The following is a 17,788-nucleotide window of genomic DNA, read 5'->3' as shown; positions in this document are numbered from 1 at the left end:
TACAAATTACAGTTTGTGAATAGGGACCCATTCTTATTAAGAAATGTGAAATCACATGCCATTATGTCAAACTGTTTATCCAAAGATCTTACCTGCCACAAAAGCCTACGACATTTTAGTCTCTTCAAGGGGGGATTTGGGAAGTTAGGCTTTAAAATGCAATATTTGGGAACTAGTTTAAAAAACTATGTTGGGGGTAAATGATGCTTTTCATGACTCAGATACATACAATTACATTTTTCTGAACCTTGTCAGAAAGTCAGGATTAGAAATTAGTGACTAATGCGTTTCTGTACACTTCTTGAAGCAAGTGCTCCTAATGAACAACAGCAAAGCCTTTTAGAAAAAAATGTATATGAAGGGGAAACAGGAATCTGGCAAATCACTTGTTTTCTTTCACGAGTAGTATAACCAATACAGGATTTATTTTTAACTTTAGACATTTTAAAATGTTTTCTTTTTCTAATGGGAGCAACAGGACAACGAATCATAAATGCAAATAAAAATACCCTCGCTTCTCACGCATGTAACTGGGAAATGATAAAAATATGCAAAAGGTTGGTTTCAGTTACACGATGGGTGATGCTATATCTGACGATTTCAGAGAGGTCAGGCTTGTGATGTTTCAAAGTCAATATTTTATCATTTTTTTCAGAGTGTTTCATCATATTTGCAAACCAAAGAATTATACTCATTGCATAACTCTAAATTTGAACCAATAGGCAAGACATTATATATACTAACCTGCAGCGAATTCAGAAGCGAAAATATTACGTTGAGCGCATAGTCATTTGTTATCAATAGTCCTATTCCAAATCCCCAGGTCAGGCCTAGCAGTGGTGTTAAAATGGCGACGCTTTTAGCAATCTTGACCAGCATGCTCCTCTCTTCTCTTCTTGGCTGATCTCCAACAGAAGGTCTCAGTAGTATTATGATGACCACAGCGAGTATGATGAAATTGACAGCAACAATGGTTAAGGCGGGTATGACAAATGCAAGGAATGCATTGGAATTCATGATGTTAAGCCAACAGCTATTGCCTTCTCTGTAATAGTTCTCTGGACTTGTAGCAGCTACGCTAACAACGGATATGATGAGGGGGCATCCGTACCCCAAGGAGAAAGCCATGGCCAACATAGTTGTCTTACTCATATCATTCAAAACAAAAAACAGGCTATAAAAGAGAATGAGGCCCATGGTGAGCATCCAAAAAAACAGTGCAAGGTAGAAAAAGTGGGTAAAAAAAGTTGCGGCGTCACAGGCTTGCACTGTGCTGGTCATTGCATTGGTGAAGTTTTGATCGGACAATTGTTGTGTGAGGCTTGATCCAATGATGAACCAAATATCAGCAATCAGAAGTGATACGGCGATGTTTACGAAGCACACATGCCGCATGTAGGAGGTTTTATTTTTGGTAACAGATTTCCAAACCAATGCCTCAATTATGAGGCAAAGAACTAAGCTTCCCATGGAGATGCCCACACCAATGTAGGTGATGTACTCCAAGGTGGCATTTGGCTGTTTTTCTTCCTTAGTTGTATTGCCTCCAGATGATGAGGATGGTGAGGAAGACATTAATATTGAGAATGCAGTCAAGTGATCACATGTACAAAGGACTTGGTCTTCTTCCTCGGTGGCCCTGCAGCCTGCTGTGTCCCACTCGCCTGATTCCTTAACATTGAACATCCAGAAGACGCAGGACGCATTTGATAGCGAGCGGTTGATTTTCTCAAACGACATTGATATATTAAAATGTTCCGTTGGATTGGTACTGTTCTGGCGTGTCACAACTGTTGACATCACCAACCCATTCACAGACTGATTCAGGTTTCCTGTCAAAATGTTACTCAATGATGAATAAGCAATGGTGATCAAATTGAAGCTACGAATACTCGCCAAGGTCTCGTTAGCAATGACCACTTCCCCTGTTGTATTTCCAAGAGGAAAGTCTTTTTTATAGCTGCCAGTCTCATTAGTGACAACAATGCCTTTCAAAAAGATGGTCTCGGTCTTTCGTGTGATGTTTTCATTTATCTGAAGCCTTTTTGCAAATGTCTCTGTGGACTGAAGCAGCCGAGAGCCGTCCTTAATCCTCTGTGCTTCATTCACAGGTGTCCATGTGGTTTGGTTCTTCACAATCACATCTGCTGTATTGAGAAAGTTCTGTAACAAATAGAAAAAATAATAAGGTTACGTGAGAACATTGAAAAATCAAACAGCAGGTATGCAAACGCAGTTCAAAGAAGTTGTTACAGAAATGAAGCCATGAAATACAAACTTTGCGCCTTATTGTAGAGTTTATTATTTGTAAAGTGCAGAAAAATGTGAGGGCTCAGGTTCTAGGCACAGCATACAGTGTAACAGATAAAATCAGATAACCAGTCTCTGTCAAAATAATATAAGAGATATAATACAGACTTGTAGAAATACAGTGTTAGACCTGGCATCCTCAGTGTGGGTTCCCCTCACTTTTTGCCTCATGAACTCCTGTTTTCTGACTTCATTTTTGCTGGCTTTAGGATTCAGTACACTTTACCATTGATGACCAGCGCTGAAGTCACTCTGGCACTCTGTACTCTAAAACATGGTGAGATTGGCTTATCCACAAGAGGTATATTTAATTTACTTGTAAGTCCCTAGTAAAGTGCACCATATGTGTCCAGGGCCTATATGTTAAATGCTGCTATTGGACATGCAGCACTGATCATGACTTTTAGAAAGTTGCTATTTTCTTAATTGAACCATTCTGTGCCTCTTCCTGTCTCTGTATATAAGTCTGGGGTGGGTGACAGCTGGGCTTTGAGCTTTCCCTCTAGACAGTCACACACAAAGGGAGCTGGGTTGTGACATTTGCATCCTAATGGCCCATTATCAGGCTGACGGGTCTCCTGGGCTAGATGGGAGGGAGAAGCTGACACACCTGAGTAGGGCTGTGCTTCTCCCCACACAAAGTGCTGCATAGCCCCCTGCACAGTATCTGGAAAAAGGGAAGGAAGGGCAGGGACCTTGTGCACTTCAAAGGCCTCTCTTTGAAGTCTCTCCCACTTCAAAGGCACAAGTGGGTATGAGTACTGGACCTCAAACCCCACAAAATCAGAACTATGATGGAACCAAGGACATTCTACCTGGTTGAAGAGATGCTATTCTGTAAGAGGTGCTGACACTTACTAACTGCTTTTCTGTGTTGGCCTGCTGATTGTTGTGCTGTATGAAGGACTGCCACTTTGCTACCTGATTTGCTGTGCTGGCCTGCTGCTTCTTACCTGGGAGTGAGAAGGACTGATTCTGCTCTCTACATCCTTGAACCCATGTTTCTCCAAGAACTTTCTGGCTTGCCCCCTTTTCTTGAAGTCTCAAGGCCATCAAAGACTTCCTTCAACTTTGCTTCAGCTGCTGGACTCTGCCAACTGTGAGTCCTCCGTTGCCTGAGGTACCAATCCATGCCAAGGGCTCAGAAGTGGGTTCTGCAGCTGTTTTCTTCAAAAAGGGACACATGAAGGCCGTTGCGCTGTTTCCCCAGTGCATCTTTGACGATGACACAGGACTTGATTGAGAGGTTTAACCATGATGCAGTGCCGATCCAAGGACATCACTGCAAGGCGCGAGGATGATGCATCAACGCAACTGTGAGCCTCCACGACTACATATCTACCTGCTTGCCTAACTTTTTGAAGCTGATGCTTGTTCCATCCAAGGCACTGTTTTCAGCTTGCCCTGTGTAGGAATTGCAGCCGGCCTCCCCTCCATTGCACTCGGCCTGAACGTTTGATTTAGCCTTGTCTAGTGTGACCTCAAGTAACCTTTTTGCGTTATTGACTTTTAAGCATACATTGCAGTTTATTCTTTAACAACTCAGATTTCTTCTTCTACTCATTGGATTTTTGTCATTTTGGTCTTGCTTTACTTAGATAAATATTCTCTATTTTTTCTAAACTGGCATGGAGTAATTTTGTGGTGCTTTCACTCAGTTATTGTAGCTTTAGTATTGCACGGATATTTTACACTTTTCCTCTTAAGTTAAACCTAACTGCCCTGTGCCAAGCTACCAGAGGGTGAGCACAGGTTAATTTAGGTTTAGACTCACTCTGACTAGGAGTGTGGTCTCTACTTGGACAGGGTGGACATGCCTGCCAACTAAAGACTCAATTTGTAACACAGATAACATGAGATTCAGGATCACAGAAGACAATAATAGGATATGCAACTTTATATAAAAGAAAACAGTTCTGGAGGGAAAGGCTGAGGGCATTTCATATGGAATTATTCTGTGATGGGGAAGCTGAAGTCATTATGCTGCTCCTGCTTCCAAACAATCAGGTTTCATTTTAGGTTACCCTTCAAACTAGTTAATTTGTGAGTCTAGCCTCAGGTATTTGGGGAAATGTGTTCCAGGGATTCCCACTCCTGTTATATTTAGTGATCCTTAACCAAATCTGGAAGGGCACCAATTTGGAATGAACAATTTGCGGTCTGTACAGGAGTGAAGCATAAGTTTGGAATTGTGAAAATGAAGTGTAGGTGCTGTCTACATGTCCAAAATCCTGTTTTTATATTTTACATTTTTTTGTGAGCAGCAAATGCAAGTGAGACAAACCAGAATCACCGGGGAGCCAATTCTCGACACAAAGTAAAAACTGGTGCAGTTGAATAATTAAAAGCAAAATGCTACGTAATAATTCAATACTTTCTGCAGTAAATGGGTGCTACAACATAAATGAGGAAGCTGGTTACCATCAATGTAACATATGGGTCCTCATTATGACATTGGCAGGCTTTTCAGAAGACCGCCGTGGTGACGCCCGTCAAACAGACTGCCGCGGACACACAAACACAAACCCACCAGAAAGTAGCCAAAACAGCAATTCCGCCAGACCAAACGACGGCGTAAAAAAGTCGGTCCCACCACCCTCCCTGCCACATCTGTAACACATCGCCCTCCTAATAATGACTCATGAGTCACCACAGGGGTCACTCAACAGCAGTTAGCCATTGGCAGTGCGTACTGCTGCGGTTGATTTGGCCACTCCACACCAACAGAAGCCAACACTGGACAGATTGAAAAACCAATACCTGACACATATACACACACTGCACACACCCACCAACATCACTATAAAACACACTCCCACACAACCCACAAGTCGTTGCAAATGCAAAAACCTAGAGACACGTTGCCAGCCCAAACATTTACAGAACTGCCCACACAAACAACCAATACACCCGTCATGCATCACACACTTAACACACAACAACACTGGACATAATCACTACTCCACAGAATCCCACATACACACACACCCTGTATCCTGACAAAACCATCCACCCCCTGCACAAAACACACACTACACCCCCTGCACATTAGGCATGTCCCCACAAAAGAACCCCAGTTTCACTGATGAGGAGGTGCAGGTCATTGTAGACAAAATCGTAAGGGTTGAGCCACAGCTGTTCGGTGCACAGGACCAGCAGATATCCGTTGCCAGGAAGATGGAGCCATGGTGGAGGATCATGGACAAGATGAACTCCGTGGGAACCTATCCACACACAAAGGATGACATAAGAAAGAGGTGGAAGATGTGTGCAATGACACCCAGGCACCACATTGTCGTCGTTAAGACTGGCGGTGGACCCCCACCTCCTCCCCCACAGTTGTCAACATGGGAGGAGAAAGTCTTGGCTATCTGCATCCAGACGGCCTCACTGGTATCACTGGAGGGCTGGACACTGGTAAGTCACCATTACTACTCCACCTACACCTGCATGCCATGCTACCCTTTCACCCTGACCCCCTTCAACCCACTCCATCTCAAACACAGAACCACCCCCATAACCAACTTCAACTGTGTACCCCTGCATGCCCTACTCACTGCAAGCACACCCCTTCAAGCTCAGCATGCACACACATCAGTACTGCATGGGAAGCATGTAGCACTTCCAATCCCACAATCCCTTACCATACACAAACCAAAGGTGGAAGAATAACACCCATCCCATAGGGAAAGCCAGAAATGCAGAATGTTTAACTGACAATGACTGTAACAAATCTCATACATTTCCACAAGTACCCCAGCCAATGTCAGTGCCCAGCAAGTGGCATGTCAACCCAGTCCTCCACGAGAAGAAGGCTCCAGTGATGACTGCAACTCTGGATCTAGAGGATCGCCCTGGCCCATCTGGGACAACTGGTCAGTGGAACACCACAGCCAACACCCAGTCCACCACAGGGTACCCCACATCGGACTCCAATGCCACAACAGCCACCCAACACCCCCAAACATCTATCCCCAGGACACGTCAATAAACAGTGTGCCCACCTGTACAGGGACCCAAGTTGACACCACACAGGCAAGACGATGAAGGTCCTGGTGTCAGTGGGAGTGGGCATACAGTTCAGGGTACACAGACACAGGGGGCCAGGGCCAGTGGGAGTATAGCTGTGTGCCAAGGGGTGGCCCAACCCAGGGAACCGACTGCCCAGGAGGCACTCACACATGTCCTGGGAGCATACCAGAAGTCCCAGGACAGGATTGGCCAGGTACTTACCATCTTGCAGAAGAACCACAGGCTGCAGGGGGAACACCACCAGGAGGTCATGCAGCAGTTGCAGGCTTTAAATACCAACATGGCCACCATTGCAGGGGTGCTGAGTGACATGGCTACCATCATGCATGAGTACCCAATACACCAGTGGGCCCCTCCCACTAGCCAGTGTACTGACCAGCACTCCTCATTTGCTGCAGCTAGTGGGCAGGAGGACCTGCCACAGGATTCACAGGCCACCAGCACTCCTCCCTCTGCAGCAGAAAAAACACCCCGCAAATGTCCTTACGACCCAGACAGACACCAGAGACTGTAGCCAAGACCAAAACCACTCCCAGGAAGTGAGCCCATCCTAAATGTCTCCCTTGTGTGCCACTGAGACACCTTGTTTACTGTGGACTGCCATTGCTCCTTTCCCCATGGCCCCAGGGATACTAGACCTGTCTTACAAACCAACTGGGCCACTACACTGATGATTTCATCCACCATTACCCCACTCTATTGCACTATCCTTTCCTTTTTGGCAATTTAGTAAACACACTTTAACACAACTGAAGGTATGCAATGTCTTGCCCTGTATTAAACTGTGCATATGTAACATAACATGTGAATACATCCAATAAACAGTCAGGTTGGGGTACACATAATCAGTGTGAGAGCATACCACAAGTCACCATCCACCAAACTGTGCGAAAGCAGTCTGTAGGCGTCTCATGAGTTCACAGTAGTGACCACACCGACATCTGCAAAAAGGGAAACCATTAGTGACATTCAAATGAGAAGTGAACAAAGTAGATCAACATGAGCCCCTGTAAAATAACAGCCTACATTCAGCTGGTCAATTCAACTTATAAATTTGCACAGTAATTGACTCCAAGCACCATGAGTGAAGATAAACAACTCATCTCAGGACCTCACACAAGATATCACAGTCATAGCTATGCCATGTAGTCAGTATGCCAATCCCTCCTTTGGACCACTAAGTCTGTACCACACTGGCGGGGACAATTAAGTCACAGAGCAGTTGCTTAGGCACATTGTAACTCACATAACATTGCCAGCAACAAATGCTAAGTACTGTATGGAATGATGACACCGTTTGCAGAGGGCATCTATTTGAAGATGCTAAACTACTGATACATTGCATGGGCTGAATAAGCCAGATCACCTTCACCGTGACACTGGCACGACTGACCACAGATGGAACAGTGTTAGATCAAATAATGCACACATTTGTGCTTGGCACAACACAGCAGCCACACAGCACTATGTTGAAATGAAGGAATGAACAGAAGTACAGTCTTACCTGAGTGTCATTTGAAGTACTGGTTTATCAGATGGGTCCTGCTGTCCACATCCTCCTCTTCCCCATCCTCATCAATGTCTTCAGTGTCCTCTGCTGCCACAGGTGCATTGCCTCCCACCCTCCTCCTGCAGGAATGGCGTCTGAGAGCCAAATTGTGCAGGATGCAGCAGGACACCACTATCTGGCAGACATTCCCAGGGGCGTAGAGTAAGGATCCACCAGAAATGTGGAAACACCTGAACCTGGCTTTCAGAAGGCCAAAAGTCCTTTTGATTACTCTTCTGGTCTGACCATGTGCTTCATTGTAACAATTATCTGTCCCTGTCCTCGGATTCCTCACTAGTGTCAACAGCTATGATGGGTTTGGCTAGCCGGAAACACCTGGAAGTAGTGAGAGACACACATTACTCATCTACAATAGCACAGAGGAAAACTCCAGGTGGCATACAGTGACATACATTTGGTGAAACCTCAAGCTCACCTATGAGCCACACTCTCTCATTCTGTAGTTGTGCCATCATCTGTGGGACACTGTTATTCCTCAATACATAGGCATCATGCACAGATCCAGGAAACTTGGCAATAACATGGGAAATGTACTGATCAGCAAGGTACACCATCTGGACATTTATTGAATTATAATTCTTCCTATTTCTGTAGACCTGCTCATTTGTCCTGGGAGGGACCAAGGCAATGTGGGTCCCCTCAATGGCCCCAAACATGTGTGGTATGTGTCCCTTGGCATATAATACAGCCTTCACAGTGGGCAAATCATCACTGTGGGGGAATGAGATATAGCTGCTTATGTGCTTCAACAAGGCAGCCAAAACTCTACTCAGCACATTAGCTGTGACGTACCTGCAGCCAAGCCCACCACTGGCCAGGAAGTGCAGTACCTGTACTGCAAGGAGTATTTGCTGTAGTACTACAAATAGCAGGAATTAGATCTGGCTCCAATTGTTGACACAGTTCAGTGATTGTAGCCCTGTCTAGACGATAGGTAAGTATGATGTGGCATTCCTCCGGTGTAGCATAGTCGAATACAGGTCTGTACACAGGTGCATGCCTCCTTCTCCTCCTCCGCAGTGGTTGGTATCTAATTAAACTACACATCAGAAGTGTGTGACAACAGGAAGGATGGGCACACAACATCACAGTACACAGAGCAGTCACACCCAATTCATGCAACCAATGATTGCAATTTGCACTGGTGTCCTCTACCTGCAAACAGACTACATTATTGATACATACTATGCATTTGCCATAGTGTGTCACAGATGTAGTTGGAGTTGTGTGTCGTGATTTGTAGCATCCCTCTGTAAATGTTCTGTCAAATACTCATCTGAAAGCAGTGCACTGGTTTGAGATCTAATGTGAGTGCCAGAGTATACAACCAAACCAAAGTATGTAACGGATTTGAATTGCCTTGGTGTGTGCCATCGATACCCATGATGCACATGGAATTGACCGCCATTAGTACCAGCATCAGGAAATGGTAACCGCCTGTCCTGCATGCAGGGGCAGGTGGAAGTGATCTCACTCTGCCGGTGTTTGGTGTCATGGTGGGGGTGGGTGGGGCGGTTTGCATAGCCGGTTAACATGGAAGTCTGTGGAGCACAGGGGCCAATGTTGATCCCCGCCGTCGGTGACGTGTTTACCGGCGCAGACGTGACTGTCATTTTCTATATCCCACTTCACTTGATTCCTCACTCTCACCATAACAATAAATCCAGTGTGTGTGCTGCTGTGTCCTGTGTCTCGAACCCACAATGTCCCATGCTACAGGGCCCCAGCCTTCACATCCGAAGAACTTGAGAAGCATGTGGATGGGGTCCTACCCTTGTATGGACAGTTGTATGGGTCTCTAAATCAACTGGTGAGCACCTTTTGGGCACTTTGAATGTGACATGGCTGTATTTAGATGTATGTGTGTACAGGCAGTGTGTCATTTGGGAGTGTATTTATGCTGCATGCAATGTGTACACAGATGTATGAGTAATGTGTAGGGTTAATGTGGGAGCTATGCAGTATGTAAGCCATTGCTGTAACAGAATGTGGAGTTCATGGTGTCCTTCTTTCTGTGTTCCCTATGCAGGTCAGTGCCCATCAGCAGAAAGGGTTATGGTGTGCCATCGGAAAGGACGTGTGGACCCTGGGGGTACATATCTGACAGTGCACCCACTGCAGAATGAGGTGGGAGGACCTGCGACGCTGGGCCCAGAAGATAGCTGGGGGCATCATCCCAATGAGGAAGGGGTGCCGGTCGGACCCTGACTCCCATGATGGCCATCGGCGGTGGCCAATCCAGAGTTGGATGGGTGCTTGAAGGCAGCAAGGCAGCTACAAAGGGGTGAGTACACATTGTGTTGAGTTCTTTCCTGCTGTATGCCATGGTGTTTGGGTGCAAGGTTGTAGTAAGTGTATGGTCCTAAATGCCTGTGTAGCTAATCTTGTAGAGTCCTGCTTGGCAGTGGTGATTGGTATGTACATTTGGTATTGGCAATTAGTTGGCATCCCATCTTCATCTGAGACCTACATCCTGACTCACCGGTGTTGTTGTGATGCTCTAATGTCAACTGCCTAGGTGGTGTGACCTGGCAATTGCACGTTGTGCAGTCACTTGGTCAGAATTGGGTAGCTGTGCCTTTGTCAACGAGCAGACATGGCTTAGTGAGTGCCAGTAGGTGTGCAGATGGCAGTGTTTGAGTACATTTCATCTGTTGTTCCCAAGCAATGGTTTGGTATTGTGGTTGTTGATGCACAGTGAAGGTTCCAGTGAGTCATTGTGATGAGTATCCGATATGTGCTGTGCTCCATTTATTCCTCTGCCACCCTCTCTTCTTTGCTTCTCCGGTCCTTGTGTGCATTAGCATTATCTGGTGAAGGAGCAGGTGCACCGGCGAGTGGGGGAGCTACAACCCATGGGACCCAGGAGGCAGTGTCAACTTATACTGAGGGGACTACTGGGTTGGAGGGTGAAGGGAACACCACAGGGAAGACAGGAGCTACAACTACTGACTCAGATACCTCCTCTGATGGAAGCTCCCAGGTGATGGCGGATCCCTCTGTGACCACCCAGCTACATCATCTTCCACCACCCCCATACCAGCACTGCCCTCCCAGTTGCCCCCCACCCAGTTGCCCGTGCTCACTTACTCAGGAGGGTGGGCGTCTCCTGCGCCGCAGGCACTGCAGCCCCTGCTCCAGTCAGCCCTGCTGCCCTCACTGAGGAGGCTATTGACCTCCAGAGATCCATCTCTGTACAGCAGTCAACCATAGTGGATGTTATTCAGGGGCTGGCATTCCAGATGCAGCATTGCAATGCCTACCTGAAGGGCATTCACGGTGACTTGGCTGCCCTACAGAGAACATTTCAGGCTCTGGCCTCCTCTAAGACGGCAGCCAGTGTCCCTGGTTCTTCCGTCCCCCCTCCAACTACCTGTTCCCAGTCCCAGAGCCCTCTCCCCTCACTCATCCCAAACACACTTTCAGACCAGCATGCACCTAGGTCAACAGACTCGCAAAGGCAAGCACAAGCACCACAGATCACACCACAAGCATTCATAAAGCCAAATGGTAGAAGCACACACAACAACAGCCACAGCCCACACTCTCTCCCCCTCCACTTCCTCCCTCACAGTCACATCAGCACTCACACCTGCAAGCACTGCATCCTCAGTCTCAGATCCTGCCACCTGTACAGCCTTGCCCACAGTCACCACAACAGCAGACACACAGACTAGCACCCCGTTCACCACATGCGCAGTCACCACCACCACCATCACAACCACATGCAGTACACCCACTTCACTTGCAGACACCACAACGTACATGCACACAACTTTTTTGCCCTCTCCCACCCTGTCTTCCCCCTCCAAAGAAACATAAACGCTCCCACTCAGACACTCAACTGTCATCCACCTCACACATGCACACTGTACATGCACTTGCAACCCAGTCCAGCACACCAACTCCTCCAACCACTCCCTCTACCTCCACTCCCAAACCTCCTCCCACACTCTGCCCCACTGTAACTAAGAAACTTTTCCTTGCCTGCCTTGACCTCTTCTCTCGTCCTGATGCACCCCGTCTTGTCCAGAGAAGGAAGGTCCCACTCCCCCAGCCTAGTACCTTCAGTTCCCAATCCCCTCATGCCCCCCCTGGTGTAACACATGACCCTCCCCCTGCTAAGACACCTCCCACTACGGGCCACAGGACAGCCACTCCGCCCCCCCACTCCAAGCACACTCCTCTTGCCCCTAAACAGAGGAGCAAAGGCCTGCCCCCTCCCAAACCCTTGGACCTCCCTTCCAAGAAAAGCCCCCCCACTCCCCCTGAGGTGCCTGCCTTCCACGTTGATGTCCCTGCCTAGTTTAATCACTTGGCCTGTCAGGAGTCAAGTTGGGCCTCTCACATTGCCATGTGTAGTGGCATGGAGACTTTGGGACTGGCCAATGGCCATCTGTGTAGATAGTTCGATTTAGTTATTGTGATCGCTAACCCCACCAGAATACAATGGTTGGACCAAAGGTGTTTGTCCTGGCATCTTTTCTACTTCTGGCTTCTATTGTTGTACTTTTCAGCGGATTGTTCTCCATGTGTGGTATGTGTGTGTGGTGTGTATTGTGTGTGTGAGTGTGTTACTCTCCCATCCCTCCCTTGTGTGCTAGGTGACTGTACTCACCATTATCATCTTCGTCGGCGTTGCTGCTCCTGAACTCCCATCATGTAGACAGCATCAGTAGGGCTTCCAGTTCGGGTTCCACAGCAGCTGCAGACTTCTCTGTGTCCCTGGAGGTAGGTGTCTCCTTTTATATGGGTCATTTCTGTCAGGCTTTTCATGGCAGTGGTCCCGCCCCCAACATCCTGGCGGTCTGCTATGTCGTAATATGGTGGGTGGTGAATGGTGTTCCGACAGCCTGTAGGTAGCAACTGCCATGGCCGTTGGCCAGACCACACTGGTGGTTCAGGTGGTGCATTGGCTGTATATGGGAGGGATCACTTCTGTGGTCATATTTTGGACGTCTTCACCGCAAGCCTGGTGGCGGTACTAATGCCATCACCGGCATGGCAGTCAGCTGACCGTCAATGTCATAATGAGGGCCAAAGTCTTGAGTAGCAGAAAGGGAATGTATGACAGGGAGCAAAATCAAGTTAATTGCCTGCATACTTTTATAGCAAGACTAGGTTTAGATTCAGCATTCCCTGATATTAGGATCCAGATCGTAGGTTAACCTGAACTCTAGTGCAGTATTCTTTGTGTCCATTCCAGGCTTTATCACTTATTGTCCCCTACAGTAGTTTTGGTCATAATTGGAAGTACCAATGGAAAATTAGATTTTCAAGACCTTTTTTGAAGTTTTATTAGGAATTCACCATTATAACTGTAGGGATGAGTTGCATATAGAGAATATGGAGCATTGATAAGGACTACGTCATAATTCATGTGTTTTTTTTGGTAAAGGCGGTTTTTTTTAAAGGGAGCTTATATACATCCATATGAGCGGAAAACACTCGAGATGACTAGTTAGTGTACCAGGTAGCTAGTAACTCTCTCACCTATTGCTTTGTGAGCTATACAGATAGGTTGATTAAGCTCTGGCTTCAATGGGAAGCCATTCAGATTGATTAGCATAGGGGTTATGTAGACTGACCTTCTGACACTGGTTATTGGCAAAGCTTGCCAATGAGGGCTGTATTTAGGGGGCCAGGTGGATTTTGGAATCCCCGTTTGGGTGCATGAACATTAGAGAATTTGACATGTGCGCGTAGAGTACACACAGATGCGTGAGTGCTTGCTCTTTAGATGCTTCTGGATTGAATATACTGTGGTGGGTAAGTTGTTTCTCTGTAACTTGGAGCAGCATCACTAATGTCACATTGTCCAAGCACGTCCAAACTCTCCATTTCCCTCTAGCAGATAAGGTAGTGCTGCAGATGTTCATGTGGGCTCGGGTAGAACATAATGTGTATCACAGGAATGTTGGGGATGTGACTCGAGAGGGGAATAGGTGGTTCTGTATTTTGTTCCTACTCTTCATCAAAGACACACTGAGACTCACTGGGCTTTGCATCTTCTTCCTTGGTTTAGTCTTAACACTTGTGACCAGCGATGCATGTTGTGGAGGAAAATTAATATCGACCAATAACCTGGTGTTTACTGAACCCATCCTAAAAATAATTTGTTTCTGGGAATAGGCGATGATATTATGAAACAACTGAATGTGCTTGCAAGTGAGCAAGCCAGTGCATGACTCCTATATATGTAATTGGTACCCATACTAGCAGGCATGTGAGTTACCAGCAGAAAGATGAGTATGTGATAGTTGTGCCTGTGACCCCCCAGTGCATGGTATCTCTCACAGTATGTACTTTTCAACTTTGTATCCAGTGATTCTGCAGTGACATCACTCGCAGCCTGGTGTTTTTAGTGATGGTGTGCGGTGAACTTTTGTGAGTTTTGTTCTGCCAAACAGAGAAGCAGAGGCTGTTGCCTAACCAAGGCATTGCAAATGGACAAGTAGGGTTTCCTCACCTATAAGGAAACCATGGCTTTTTACTCAAGCCTGGACAAACTATCCATGTTCCAGAGAATCTGACATATTGAAATTCTGATTTATCAGCCCTAGTGATTGACACTGGATTGACATCGCAAAAATTACTCAGCACCTGACTTATTTGTGGAACTCTGGTACTCTAGTCACAAACTTGAAAATAACTTACATTCTGATAATTGTGACAATTCTATGTTCTAAATGATCAGCATTGTCGTCATTATTGATAATAACCCAAGAACATCCATTTTGTACTGGGTTACCAATGTTTATCAACTTCAAAAAGTACTGTTTGACATTGACACAGGTGAAGTCTATTGAGTTTGCATTGAGGACAATATTGTAGTTGTAACTAATGTACAATCTCAACTATAACAGAGGCTTCTATTTCTCAAATGCCAGCATTTCTGTTGGAGAAAGGAGATCAAACTCTAAGTGCAATGGAAACATTTTTTGATTCCTACCTTATTGATATTGGAATGCAGGCGCATCTATGGAACCTTGGATGAACTACAAATAGGGAACACAGAAGGGGAGTCAAAGGATGTCAGTAATTATGCAAGAGTAACATATTGGCACCCACATTAATGTAATGCAGTTCTTGAACACCTTAAGTTATTTGCGAAGGGATAAGAGAAAGAGTAAGTGAAGAGTTCTGTGGTGTGCCTGAAAACATTGGCACATACATATGATTTTGGAAACCTCACCATTCCCTGAACAGAGATCAATAGATGAGGTATATGAGCAGCCAGAGGGATAAAAAAAAATCGTTGGTGAAAATCCCTGATCCCAAAGACAATATGGCAAAAGTGGAAGGGATGCAGAACACGATAGGTGGGAGCAGGAGATTGTGAGAAAACCACAGTGATTAGGTGAATACAGTGTCCAAGGTAGCAAGTGACTGTGTTGGGGGTGATATTGGGGTTAAATGAGTTCAGAGGCTTAGCTCCGGACGCCAAAATGTTCAGTTCACTATGGAGAATAAAGAACATGGTAGATGATGCTATACATGTTGCAATCAAGGACATTTGTCCAATAGCTCTGGATGTTTTGTGAAGAATTCCACTTGCAAGTGATTTTGGGAAGAAAGGTGACAAAACCAGTGTCTGCAAGGGTGGAAAGATTCAAGATGTTGAATGTGTCACAGAGAGGGTGAAGAGAATGCTTGTCAGTGTGATGGAGGATGGATCTGTTAATTGAGAGGCCGTGGTTATGCCAGACTGTGACGTCATATTGATTCTGGCTCTTCATACATCACTGTAGTTTATAGGTAATGGGTCCCACATTTTTGGGGGAGGGGGGTTGCTTTGCCATTACCAGATATCAGTCCTGTGAGCTATGGGGATATAAGATTGATGTTTTGGGTTATACAGCAAAGGAGATACACTTTCACAATAAAGACACTCCGCAGGGGTCTTACGGGGGAGTGTTGTGAAAGAGAGAGACAATTTGTTTTGGTGGTAGCTTCAGGGTGACATGGGAATCATACAAACCCTAGTGTACCTAAATAGTTTGTGTTAGTACCTATGGGGATGATGAGTTGAATATCCTTCCAAAATTGTATAGGAAGGAACTAGTATTGTTGAGGAATTGTGACCACAAGATCATCTTTAATAACAATGCTGTGTCTTGTGGCCATAATGTCAGAAGACTTGCAAGTTTGATGTTGGGTCCCCTGAAGGAGGAGGTTCATAGGCTGGTTAGGCTAGGAGTGATTGACAAGTTCAAGACATCTGCATGGCTTGCGCCCTTTTGTTTTGGTAACGAAAGGGGGGTGGGGTAGATGCTTTGGAATATGCATTGACCTCAGGGACATTAATAAGCAGATATGGGTAGGCCTTCAGTGCTTTCCAACTTGTCTGAAGCACTGGCCATGCTTAGTGAATCAAGATTGTTTAGTGCTGTAGATTTATAATTTGTTTATCTCCAGGTCAGGCTTTGTACTTCCTTCTTTGCACCTTGAAGACATATTTCTGAACTTGTTCTTCTAGGATGATAGTCTTGTCTTCAGTAAGCGCAGAGAAAACCCTGGTAAAATGTTAAGGTTGTTGATGAAGAGGTTGATGGATTCTAATTTCAATTTGAATAAAGAAATGTTGAGGTTCACATCATTTCAGGGGAGGGTGTTAGCCCAAAGATGGAGATAATTGAAAGTGCTGTGAAGTCCCCCACTCCTTGTGGCATAGACTAGGTGAGATCATTCCTTGGTCTTTCTGGTTACAATTCAATGTTTACAGGCAATTGTGCTAGTATGATGCAGCAGCTGAGATTGTTACACATGAAGGGAGTGGAATTTGAGTGGTCTAGTTGGGGTGGAGAGGATTTCAGGAATGGGGATCAGCAGCATGCCTATTTTGGGCCATTTTAGGAGTGTAAGACTGTGTGGATGATGGGTGGTGAGCGTCAAGGGCCTGGGCACCATCTTATCACAAGTTGTGGAGCAGGAGAAAGATGTGACATTTGCACTGTGCTCCTTTAAGGGAGTAATCAAATTAGATGCAGTGGCTTTCAACTGTAGGAAAGTAATCCTTTGCGCCCTGATCACGGCCAATTTTGAGTGATGCTGGTGGTTACTGACTCTGGAAATACCCTGGGCTCTTCTAGCCAGGGTCAGGACCAGTACTCTGACCTTTAAAGGTATATGGTAATTGGTATAATTATAGTTGGCAACGATAACCCACCTGTAATTCCATAGTATATTGTAGGTCATGTAGGTTTAGAGACTACAGTGGACTTAATACATTTAAGTGTGCACTACTGTGGTGGTTTGTGTCATTTTAATGTGAGGCCTGCCTTGCAGGCTGGTTTTAAAATACATCTTTGTCTAAATTCAGCTTTGAAATTAAAAGTACTTAAACAGTCCAAAAATATTTTTTATTGCATTTAAGTCACCCCTATATTCTGACCTTGGTGTCCCAGGGGTAGGGTGCATTGCTGTAACAAGCAATTGAAATGCAATAGGTCTCTCATTTGCTTGAGTTAGAGTTATTGGTGTAATAAATGACAATTACTTTTACCCATGTGTTATGGGGTGACTGTATGTGGTGTGTAGTGGAATTATATTGGAATTATTAGTTGTGGAATTGTGTTGTGTAGAATTCTGTGATGTGGAGTGGTTTGAATAGTAGAATTATGTGGCACAGTGTGCATTGGACATATGTAGATAGTAATGATGTGGTATTGAGTTTACAAGAATTATGTAGAGTGGGATTCTGTGTTATGGAGAGTAATTATGTGAATATGTTTTGTTTTGTGGAGTGGTATGTAGTGGAGTTTAATTATGTAGTGTGCTGGTGAATTTTGTGGCATGATGTGGAATTCTGTGGTGTGGATTAGATGTATGTGGGCGTTGTCTTGGAATAGGAGTTTTTTTAGTACTCTTCATTCT

At 45.5% G+C, this 17,788-nt stretch overlaps 1 protein-coding gene across 1 annotated transcript; it reads right to left on the bottom strand.

Annotated features, from left to right (window-relative positions):
• Window positions 1-435: 435 nt before the first annotated feature.
• Window positions 436-3,363, bottom strand: LOC138297147 (adhesion G protein-coupled receptor F5-like). Its single transcript, XM_069236638.1, has 2 exons — window positions 3,169-3,363; window positions 436-2,163 (listed from the first exon to the last, which is right to left on the bottom strand). The coding sequence occupies exons 1-2, from the start codon at window positions 3,361-3,363 to the stop codon at window positions 652-654; spliced, it is 1,707 nt and encodes a 568-aa protein (XP_069092739.1). The 3' UTR covers window positions 436-651.
• Between the last annotated feature and the right edge of the window lie 14,425 nt (window positions 3,364-17,788).

The sequence above is a fragment of the Pleurodeles waltl genome, chromosome 5, assembly GCF_031143425.1.
Source record: "Pleurodeles waltl isolate 20211129_DDA chromosome 5, aPleWal1.hap1.20221129, whole genome shotgun sequence".
NCBI lineage: Eukaryota > Metazoa > Chordata > Amphibia > Caudata > Salamandridae > Pleurodeles > Pleurodeles waltl.
Note: the sequence above shows the minus strand (reverse complement) of the source record. Positions and strands in the feature narration are given on the sequence as shown.

What these genes read in the sequence shown, in the direction of transcription:
- LOC138297147 (XM_069236638.1), bottom strand. Translation starts at nt 3,363, where the DNA reads ATGGCCTTGAGACTTCAAGAAAAGGGGGCAAGCCAGAAAGTTCTTGGA. An exon ending in CCAACACAGAAAAGCAGTTA is followed by an intron (nt 2,164 to 3,168) that starts GTAAGTGTCAGC and finishes TATTTGTTACAG; the next exon opens with AACTTTCTCAATACAGCAGA.